Below are 11916 nucleotides of genomic sequence, written 5' to 3' on the forward strand. Positions count from 1 at the left end.
ATATGATCTTAATCAAGCTTTAGATGGTCGTGCGAAACAAAATCCCCAGCTGGATAAAGATGTTCTTAGAAAAATTCAGATACTCTCTCACCAAAACCAAAACCAAAACCAAATCTCTTTTCCAGTAGCAAGTACCAGGTCGAAAAGAGATAAAACGCGTAACGATCTTATCTCCAAAGATGCGGCGAAGTTTTTATACCGGCTGCCAGCCCGCCGAGACGCAACCCACCCTGAGGTAAGGAAGCAAATACTCTCTCACATCATAATTTATTTTGCACTAGGTATTCCCATGCACACGAGACTTTGGGTAACGTTAGTCCCACCAAAAAAATTGTTAAAGTTATCTTGCACTACAAAAAAACTACAAATGAAAGACACTGCAATTTTCAATGGAAGATGAAGTTTCGATTATACTACCTGGCGAGGGTACTGATGTACTTATCGAGCAATGTATTATACCTAATATGAAGGAAGATAATCGATTTAAACGTATTTCGTGATATCACAATGCATACCCCTGCATTAAGTTTTGAATTTTCCATACAATTAGAGTTGGCATCCTGGTATGAAGCAGCTGGATCATACTACAAAACGATCAACTGAGTCGGTGGACCAAAGATTGGGATAAACCCAATTTTAGTCGGTTATGAGTTAGGATTAGGATTAAGAGTTATATGATAACTCTTAATTGGTTTACTTGATCCTAAATTCTAGGAACTTTGTGGACAAGTTATGAAACCCTAGTCTTGTAGGCTAAGTAATGTACCTATATAAATAACCTAGTAGAGAACCTAGAAAATTACACCAAAAAAATCTTCTTTCTCTCTTAGGGTTTATATGTTTTCTCCCAAACGATAATATATAAATCTCTTATTTTTCCCGAGGATTCAACCTCGCTAAATTATCGTCTCTTTTCTTTTCTACTTTGTGTTCTTTGTAATATTTGGAGTACCATTGTGTAGCTGTGCAAATCGCTTCCGCAGGGTTTTAGCGCAACAATTGGCATCAAGAGCTCGGGTTAGGTTCTTGGAATTTTCGGTATTCATAATATTGCAGCGGGAGTATTTTTTTTCTGAAGTTGTTTGAGGTAATTCTGATCTCAAAGTTTAGTTTTTTTATCTATATTTGGTTGTTTGTGAACAATGGTTGACGGGAAAAATCCAGTTGATCCGAAAGATCCTTTAGGAGAACATTCGGAGTCCACAAGTAAAGATAAAGAAACAAAAGAAGAAATACTGCATTCTCATAGATCACAACTGAAGGTTGAAAAGTTCACCGGAACCAATAACTTTGGTTTATGGAGAACAGACGTAATGGATGCTCTTGTTCATCTTGACCTAGAAGAAGCTCTAGAAGGTCGGCCAGCGGAGATGTATGACAAGCAGTGGAACAAGATGAATAAATTATGTCTGGGTTCGATTCGTGGGTGTTTAGCAACATCAGTAAGAGTTAATTACCAGCACGAGACTTCAGCTAAGGATCTCTGGGAAAAGCTAGAGAAGGAGTACCTTGTGAAGAACGTGGCTAATAGGATACATCTTAAGAGAAATTTGTATCGCTATAACATGAAGAAAGGTGCAACTCTAACAGAGCACCTGGATTCATATAATAAACTTCTTGCTGAGTTAGTTAACTATGATGAGAAGATCAACGACGAGGAACAAGCTTTGTGTCTGATAAACTCTCTTCCTGAAAGGTATGAACCCGTGATTAAGGCTTTAATGCATGGCAAGGATAAGATGACATACGCTGAGGTCACTACAACATTACGTAGTGAGGAGAAGATGGACCGTGAAGACCTGTCAAGTGAAGCTAACAGTGACTTGCTTCTTGCAAGAGGTCGTTCAACAGACAGGAGAAAGAAGAATGGTGATCGTGGCAAAGTGAAAGGGCGTTCAAAGTCAAGAGCGCGTCTGCAGAAGGATGAATGTGCATGGTTTCATGACTTTGGCCATTTGGCTAAGGATTGTACCAAGCGTAAAGATAGTGAAGGAGATAACAACAAGACCGAGGTGAACATTGCTAAGGCAAGTGATGATTCAGATGTAGCTTCGGATTTCTCACTGACTATGACACCATCAGCTTGTATCGTAACTGACGGTACATGGGTACTATATTCCGGTGCTACTTATCACATATGTCCTCATCGGGACTGGTTCTCAAGCTTCGAGAAGTTTGATGGAGAAGTACGTATGGGGAATAATCATACCTGCAGGGTGATCGGGATTGGTAGTGTTCGAATCAAGATGCATGATGGTATGGTTCGGGAACTGAAGGAAGTAAGGTTCGTACCTGCTGTGAAGAAGAATTTGATTTCGCTCGGAACTTTGGAAGCTAAGGGCTACAAGTTAGTCGCTGAAAATGGCATTCTAAAGATAATCTCTGGATCGTTGGTAATAATGAAGGGCACAAGGCATCATAACTTGTACTACTTAACTGGGAGTACAATAACAGGAGATGTGTCAATTTCTGAACACATCGAGACTGCAGCGATGGAGACCAAGAAGTTATGGCATATGCGACTTGCACATCCAGGTGATAAGTCGTTACACTCTTTAATTCGTCAAGATTTATTGAAAGGTATTATTTCCAGCAAATTAGAGTTTTGTGAACATTATGTGAAAGGCAAGAAAACAAGAACAAGCTTTGGCAAAGCAATCCACAACACTAGTGGAGTTCTTGATTATGTTCACCCAGATGTTTGGGGTCCCTCCAAGAATGCGTCATTGGGAGGGAAACATTGGTTCGTGTCTTTCATTGATGACTATTCTAGGCGAGTATGGGTGTACACCATGAGGCATAAGGATGAAGTCCTAAAAGTATTTGTGAGGTGGAAAAAGGCAACTGAGACTCAAACTGGCAGAAAGATCAAGGTACTACGTTCGGACAATGGTGGAGAGTACAAAAGTGATCCATTCTTGCAAGTATGTCAGGATGAGGGAATACAGAGGCATTTCACAGTTAAGAAGACACCGCAACAAAATGGGGTAGCTGAACGCGTGAATCGTACTTTGCTGGAGAAGGTACGATGTATGTTATCTAATGCTGGATTAGGTAAAGCGTTTTGGGCTAAGGAAGTTACATATGCGTGCTTCCTCATTAATAGGTTTCCATCAGCTGCATTAGAAGGTAAAACTCCTATGGAGAAGTGGTATGGTAAACCAGCTTATGACTATGACTTAATTCATATCTTTGGTTGCCCTGCTTGGTATCATGTTAGTGAAAACAAGCTTGATAGCCGTGTTGTTAAAGGCATCTTTATGGGTGTGAAGAAAGGAGTGAAAGGGTTCAAAATTTGGAATCCAGTAGAGAAGAAGATAGTCATGAGTAGAGATGTTACATTTGATGAAGCGTCTATGGTAAAGTCTTGGGGTTCTCGGCAGGTGGAGAACAGAAGCACCAATACTAGTGAGCCTTTGCAGCAGGTGGAGATTGATGCAACTCCACTAATTCCAGCTAAGTATGTATCTGTTACGACTACTTTCGAAGGCGTGACGTCTACAAGGGAGGTAACTTATGAAGTTCCAAATGATAGTGACGATGTTTATGAAGAGGAACATGAAGTAGTGGAAGATACAGAAGCTACGGTCACTGAGACCATAGCAACCAGCAAACCGAGAAGATCAATCAGGAAACCTGGTTGGATGAATGATTTTATAGCTTATGCATTACCAGTTGTTGAAGAAGGTATTCCTAATACCTATTTTGAAGCTATACACAGTGTAGAGCATCAAGAATGGGAAGCTGCTATGCAGGATGAGATGGAGTCTCTTTACAAGAATAGCACATGGATTCTTATGAAGCTTCCGAACGGTAAGAAGGCCATTGGGTGCAAATGGGTATATGCTAAGAAAGAAGGATCTCAGATGAATCAAGTACGCTACAAGGCAAGGTTAGTTGCAAAAGGTTATGCCCAAAAGGAAGGGATTGACTACAATGAGGTGTTCTCTCCAGTTGTGAAACACTCATCAATCCGAATTTTGTTGGCCTTGGTACCACATTATTATTTTAGACCTAGTTCAGCTAGATGTGAAGACGGCGTTCTTACATGGTAATCTAGAAGAGGAGATTTATATGACTCATCCGAGTGGGTTCAAAGTTGCTGGAAGAGAAGATTGTGTATGCAAGCTGAAGAAATCGTTGTATGGGCTGAAACAGTCTCCAAGATAGTGGTATAAGAGATTTGATCAGTTTATGATTGGCCAGACATACACAAGAAGTCACTATGACCATTGTGTATACTTCAATAAGCTACGTGATGGGTCTTTCATATACTTTCTCTTGTATGTCGATGATATGATGATAGCATCGAATAACAAGAAAGAGATTGATAATTTGAAGCAAAAATTGTCAACTGAGTTCGAGATGAAAGATCTGGGAGAAGCTAAGAAGATTCTTGGCATGGAGATTCAACGTGACAGAAAGAAGGGTAAAGTTTGTTCTCTCAAAAGGCATACTTGAAGAAAGTGTTATGGAAATTTGGTATCTGCGAAGGAACTAAATCTGTAAGTACTCCCCTTGGTCCTCATTTTAAGTTGAGTTCTGATATGTCTCCCACTACTGAAAAAGAGCGTGAGTATATGTCCCAAGTCCCATACGCTAGTGTTGTTGGTAGCTTGATGTATGCGATGGTATGTACAAGGCCGGATATTTCACATGGAGTAAGTATGATCAGCCGTTATATGCATAATCCTGGTAAAGGACATTGGCAAGATGTGAAATGGATTTTGAGGTATCTTTATGGTACTGTTGATGTTGGCTTGGAGTTTGTGAAGGAAGATGGGAACAATCAGCTGTGTGTTGGTTATGTGGATTCTGACTATGCTGGTGATTTGGACAAGAGGCGTTCAACTACAGGGTATGTATTTACCTTGGCTGGAGCACCGGTTAGTTGGAGATCGATTTTGCAGTCTACTGTGGCTCTCTCAACTACTGAAGCGCAGTATATGGCAGTGACTGAAGCATTTAAGGAGGCTTTATGGTTACAGGGTTTGCTAGATGACTTGGGTGTTGTGCAGGAACAACTGCCTGTGCATTGTGATAGTCTTAGTGAAATTTACTTGGCTAAGAATCAAGTGCATCATGCCAGAACCAAACGTATATATGTTCGATTTCACTTTGTTAGAGAAATTCTGGAAGAAGAAGACATTCTACTTGTGAAGATCGATACCAAAGACAATCCAGCTGATATGTTAACGAAAATAGTATCTGGGGTCAAGTTTCGTCATTGCTCGAAATTGATCCACATTCTTCCGGTTTGGTGATACCCTTTGGGGTAGAGGTTCTTAGGAACCTGGTGTAGGCCTTCTAGTAAGGCCATTGAGTGAACTACGGTCGGTTTGATTCCTTGCAGAGGATACGTAGGCATCCTATGGTGCAATCGACGTTGGAAGATGAAGGTGATTTTGTTATTGATCGTCTCATGCATGAATGCATGATCCGAGGTGGAGAATTGTTGAATATGGGTCAGGTTGGTGATTGAGGTTTTTAGATAACTCTCACCAAACTTAGTCGGTGGACCAAAGATTGGGATAAACCCAATTTTAGTCGGTTATGAGTTAGGATTAGGATTAAGAGTTTTATGATAACTCTTAATTGGTTTACTTGATCCTAAATTCTAGAAACTTTGTGGACAAGTTATGAAACCCTAGTCTTGTAGGCTAAGTAATGTACCTATATAAATAGCCTAGTAGAGAACCTAGAAAATTACACCAAAAAATTCTTCTTTCTCTCTTAGGGTTTATATGTTTTCTCTCAAACGATAATATATAAATCTCTTATTTTTCCCGAGGATTCAACCTCGTTAAATTCTCGTCTCTTTTCTTTTCTACTTTGTGTTCTTTGCAATATTTGGAGTACCATTGTGTAGCTGTGCAAATCGCTTCCGCAGGGTTTTAGCGCAACAGACGGTGCATCTTCGCAAATTGATTCCATCTATGAGTGAGGAGATCTAGCAATCTTTTGCAAACTAATTTGCAATCCAAAACGGACTCAACTGGTTATTACTCCTTTCAACACACTACAAAAAACAACAAGGTGCAACAGAGAATGTTGTAACTAGGGTTCAAAACAACGCTAGGTTTTTCCGGAAGGCTTAAAAGATGTATTCAGTTTCCTGCCGCACATAAATTAAGTCCTTTAAGAGATTATCCACCGTCGATTTCAGTTTAAAGAAAATACGCGTAGATTTCCATTACTTGTTTTAGATGATTTCAATAAATTTCAATTCCTTCTTCGTTTGGGTCCTATATGAACCAACATGAAAAGAGTCCTATATGAACCTACATGAAAAGAGAACTCGACATTCGGACAATAAAGGTGACGAATCTTAAGCCAAGTAAGAGCACGAAAAAGAGCCAGCAGAGTTCCGCACGAGTCACCTGTTGCATTTGCTGCCACAAATGAGCTTAGACCTGCATTGTTCATTTTAGGAATAAGAGAAGCACCGACATTCAAAACATCTCAACAGAATTAGTAGGCTGGTTAGAGTTATTATCAGTTCCATAGGTGGCCGAACTGTTAGGAAACCATGGAGATGTTGCCTGCACTGATAGAGAATTTGTTCTAAAGATAATTATTCAAACATCGAAATAATACTCTACTAGAACGAAAAATAGGAAAACAGAAAGAGGTTCCACTATGAAGAGCGGCATACCCATCCCTTTTCTACTTATACTGCAAGCAATAAGTAGGGCGTAGGGGATTGCCTCCCGCTACCAATTTATGCCAAACAATTAAAACATTAAAAAAAAAAAAATGGAAGCTCAAGTTGGTCGATTGTACAAGAATAGCTCCATCAAACTGATTAATCTGCAGTCTCTTCAAGGCTTGTCTCTCCCAATTTCTTCTTACTTTCAGACCTCTCTCCTAGAGCCTTCAATGAAACAAAGCTGTTCATGTGGGGGAATGCAGTAAGCCCCGTTAAATCCCACTTGTCATCATCCCAAAGTTCGGGGAATGTCATAAGCCCCATTGACTTCCATTTCTCTTCATCCCAAAGGTTTATCACCGTAGTTGATTTTGGGTCATAACAATAAAGCTTTGAACCTTGGTGCACAAAGATGAATTCATTCTTCTTTGTGATTAATAACGGTATAACAGGAAATTCATCTCTATTCATTTCCTTAGCCGAGTCGTATGCTATACTGAAGTCCCTACTCCAACTCGCCTCTGTTGCGTTTTGCTTCAGAGTCCATATATCTAGAAGATGTTCTTCGTTCCTTTGATGACAAATGCACAAATTCCCTCTCAATGCCTGCAGGATATTAAAACAGTAATCCGTAGCCTCATAGCAAGGTGGTGGCCGGATTAATCGAAATTCTTCATCTGCCAAGTTGAAAGCCACAATCTTCTTGTTTTGATCATCAATCCAGTGAAGAGCTCCATTTACAAAGATTCCCAGCGGGCTTGACATAAACAACAGGTAGGAGGTTTCACATATGGTTCTCCACCCACTGCCACTGCCAATTGTGTATACCTGAACTTCTCCTTTATCATAATCATCCGGGTAGTATATCCTAACAACTTTGTATTGATCATTAGTCGGTGAATGGACATACCCAAAACCATAAGCAGTGGCATATCCTTCTTCATGCAGGGTGTATTCAGGAAGATTGACATATTCCCCAGTGTTGGGATTGCATATGTGGATAGGATCAGGAATTCCATGGTGATATCTGTTAAGACAAATAAGTCCATTGCATGAACCAACTATGCCATCCAAGTCAGCCGTAGGAGGAAAGCGGACGCTGGTTTTTTGAAGTGTCTTGTAATAGAAATTCTCATGAATATTCATCTCACTATTATACTTGTCACCATAATAAAGTCGTGCACCTCCTCGTGATTCTGCTGTTTTATCTTTTTCTGACTTTTCAAAGGAGAAAAGAAGACCTGTTGAAGAAGAAGCAGCACCAGAACTAGCAGCAAGTTGTAGTAATTGGCGTCGATAGTGCATCTCAGCAAATTGATCCCATTGATGAACTAGGAGATTTAGCAACTTTTTGCAAACTAATTTGCAATCCAAAACAGACTTCACTGGTAGTCGAGAAAGTATGTCTAATACGATTTCTGACGGAAGACACTCCATGGTTCCTTGTGGCATAAAACATAAACAGGCAGATAATGAATACTGTCAGGCAACTTAACCCTCTGTAAAATAAGCTTTATATCAAATTTCTAATGTTTGAGCTTCTCCGAAGATATTGATTTGCGCCTCGACTAAATTCAACCTAAATAAAAGAACCTTGACTAAAATGTAATGCAGAATAACCAATTTTGGCACAAAATTGAATGAAACCTAATGATCCTTTGAGCTATCAGGGAGATAAAATCTTATCCTAAAACCCAAAATTTAATGCAAATTGAGCTAAATTACGAGTTTGTAATACAGAATTGAACAATATTCTGCAATTCCTGAGCTTTGTGATGCAATATTATGAAATCTTTTACACAAAAAACAATAAAACAAAATTTTTGTGATCCAGCCTTGGATTAATGTAGTATTGCAAATAGAACAAACAAAAAACATTCAAGATTATCGCAAATTGAAAACTCAAATAAATTACCCTAAAAAACATTGATTAGAAAATCACTCACCTGTATCAGGTGATGCTGCAATCCTATCTCTTTTCTTTTGCAAGAAATTCATCAAGCAACTCATTCTCGCACCCCTTCTTTAGCAAAGTTTATCAGCAGAAAAAATTGTTTCTCTGTGAAGTGTTCAGGATTAGGGTAGGAGGGATTTACTGAAATTCTGGAACCGCTTTCTAAAAATATTGCATAAATACTTTTAGAGAATCTCTTTGGTCATGGGCTTTTTAGCAATGGACAATCTATTTGGTCTTCGTGCAAAGTCCACAAGGGCAGATGTTATGAAGAGGTGGTGGAGCCGGAGCCAGAAATCTTGCAATGGGAGACAGAATTTTTTTTTAGGGCAGACAATTAGTCATAAATGGACTTGGCAACCATAAAATTCTAAAACTGCCGGCCCTTATCATGGGCTAGCGCGGCTCTTCTGAAATACTCCCTCTGTTTCAATTAGGCCTGTCAATATCTATCTGATATCTGGAATCCGTTTCCGATTATTCGAGATCCTATAGGATTTTATCCGTTTTATCGGATATCGGATATAATATGTTATCGGGTATTTCTTCCTTAACATATCAGAATCGCATTAGCTATATCCGTTTGTTTAGATATCTGATATGTTAAGGACGTACTTGTAATTTTCTCATATCCTTATTTGACTAGTCGAGGACTCGAGAAGTCATTTCGTTTTTTCATTTTTTTTTCTCTTCTCAGTTTCTCACCGTTTGTTCTCAGTCGCCTCTCGAGTCTCCATTCTGTCTCTGCCTCTCTCGATCAATCACTCACTCACTCAATTGTTTATCAATCACTCACCCGCTCAATCAGGTACTAATTCTGTTCTATTTTCTTTGTTCAATTTTTGTGTTTGATTCATCGATTGACATGAAAATAGGGTTTCTGTCTTGCAATCAAAAATTAGGGTTTGATATGACTTACATGTATGGATGAAATTAGAGAAAGATTTCAGATGGGTTTAACTTAAATAAGAATATGAGGCATTGAGGTTGAAGAATAACTCAATATTGATAGTTATTAGTTCAGGGTTTGATTGAATTGATCTATTTTTGAGATGGGTTTACACTTGCAGTTTCTGTTTTACTTTCTTTATGTGAAAAATATGATTTCTATCTTTTTGGTGTTAAACAGAAGTTAATTTTGACAACAAAGACAAGCAAAAGGCTCTGAAGAAGGTTTCTACTCTATCAGGTATCATAATCATTCTTTTGGAATTATGTTTCTAATTCTCTGATAATGCATCTTAATTTACATCCTTGTTTACTATATTTAGTTGAATTTCAGTAATGATGTGTAACAGCATAATCCTGAATATGATATCATCAATTTTAATATAGGCGATTGCACATTTGCACTGTTGATAGTTATGAATGCTTTTTAGTATTTACTGTTGATAGTTATGAATGCTTTTTTCATTTGTTTGGTAACTTACTCTGTGTTTAATTTTAATATAGGCGATTGCGAAAATTTTTAAAAAACCAGCCAAGGGCAAGAAAGTTGCAACCTCAAAGTCAACCCCTTTGCCTCAATCTCAATCAAATGCTGTCATTTCTAGGGATGGTTCACAATCACAAAGTGTTCAATCTTTAGCAATTGGCTCAACACCGGGTACTAGTGATACTATGAGATTACTAGAACCAGGTACAGGAGAGAACCCTTCTGATGATAACATCGCAGGATCTCAAATAGATGATGAAGATGGAGAAGCTGGTGAGGATCCACTTATAACTGCGCGGAAGAAAAAGCTTAGATCAACAAGGTCACTAGTGTGGGATTAATTTGAAAGGGATTGTAAAGTAAGATACAACAAGAAAACACATGTGAGGGAAGCTTTTGTACTAGGTACATGCCATCATTTCAAGAAGGTAGTTGATGCTGATAGTGTCAGTGGTACTACAAGATTGCAGAATCATCTAAAGATTTGCCATAAGACACCACAGAACAAGGCTACACAACAAAAGATTTCTACTTCACTGAAAACAACAGGTAACAAAGCTTTAAAATTAGCTAATTGGCAGTATGATCCTGCAGTTTTTAGGGAATACATGATTAAAATGATTGCTAAGCATGATTACCCTCTGAACATGGCTCAACATTTTAACTTTAGAATGTTTTGCAAGTCTTTGAACCCTGCTGCTAAGATCATGTCTAGAAACACAACCAGAAGTGATTTGATGAAGTTTTTTCATGAACAGAAACAAGAATTGCAAGTAGTATTGACTAATTTGACCTCTAGATGTAGTCTTAAAACTGATATGTGGACTGCTAAGCATACTAAAGATGGGTATTGTTGTGTTTCATGCAACCACATAGATGATGAATGGAACTTGATGAAGAAAACATTAACTTATATTGTAGTGCCATCACCGCACACAGGAGATGTTCTCGCAGAATGTATAGAAGCTTGCACCCTTGAATAGAACATAGATAGGAAATTCCTTTCTTTAACTGCTGATAATGCTGCTGCCAATGGTGTTATGATGAGAAATTTGATTAGGTGGCTAAAGGGTAAGGATTATCTAGTTCTTGATGTGGAATTGTTTCACATGAGGTGTGCCAACCACATTCTTCATTTGGTTGTCCTGGATGGTATGAAAGTTGTTGCTGAGTTTGTGCAATCAATTAGAGATTGTGTTAAGTATGTTAAATCCTCACAAGCTAGGAAAAAGAGGTTTGAAATGGCATTGTCACAATGTAGGTTGTCTAGAAAGGCAGTTAGTCTAGACGTGGCCACTCGATGGAACTCAGTTTTTCTTATGATTAAGAATGCTATTGAGTTGAAAAAAGGGTTTGAAGATTAGATCTTCTTGATCCAGAATTCTGTTGTATACCAACCGAAGACGAGTGGCAACAAGGGGTAGTTATTTGTGCATGTTTAGAGGTGTTCAATGATGTTTCAACCAGGTTTGCAGGGATGAAGTATCCAATTGCAAATCTGTACTACAATGGGGTCTACGAAGTTAGCAAGTGCATCAAACGATGAGAAGACAGTGGTTATGAGTATATTAGAGAAATGGGGTTGAATATGAGGGAAAAGTTCGACGCATATTGGCTTGCAAGTAATTTGGTTATGGGCATCGAGTTGTGTTAGATACTAGATACAAGGAAATATGGATAGAGTTTCGTTATAAGAAGTTGTATGGAACTGGCTACGCAGTGCAGTATAACAAATTCAAAACAAAATTGACAGATATTTTCAATGCGTATGATTCACAAAACTCAAATGCAGATGAACACTATTTTGGCGCCCGCAGCTCTGTCTCTAGCTCAAGTATGATGGATTCAGACAATCCAGATGAAGTACGTGATCCTGAA

At 38.6% G+C, this 11916-nt stretch overlaps 1 protein-coding gene across 1 annotated transcript; it reads right to left on the reverse strand.

Moving 5' to 3' along the window:
- Window positions 1-6580: 6580 nt before the first annotated feature.
- On the reverse strand, window positions 6581-8739 carry LOC113296468 (F-box protein At3g07870-like). Its single transcript, XM_026544776.1, has 2 exons — window positions 8596-8739; window positions 6581-8091 (listed from the first exon to the last, which is right to left on the reverse strand). The coding sequence occupies exons 1-2, from the start codon at window positions 8657-8659 to the stop codon at window positions 6806-6808; spliced, it is 1350 nt and encodes a 449-aa protein (XP_026400561.1). The 5' UTR covers window positions 8660-8739; the 3' UTR covers window positions 6581-6805.
- Between the last annotated feature and the right edge of the window lie 3177 nt (window positions 8740-11916).

Source organism: Papaver somniferum, chromosome 7, assembly GCF_003573695.1.
Source record: "Papaver somniferum cultivar HN1 chromosome 7, ASM357369v1, whole genome shotgun sequence".
Taxonomy (NCBI): Eukaryota; Viridiplantae; Streptophyta; class Magnoliopsida; order Ranunculales; family Papaveraceae; genus Papaver; species Papaver somniferum.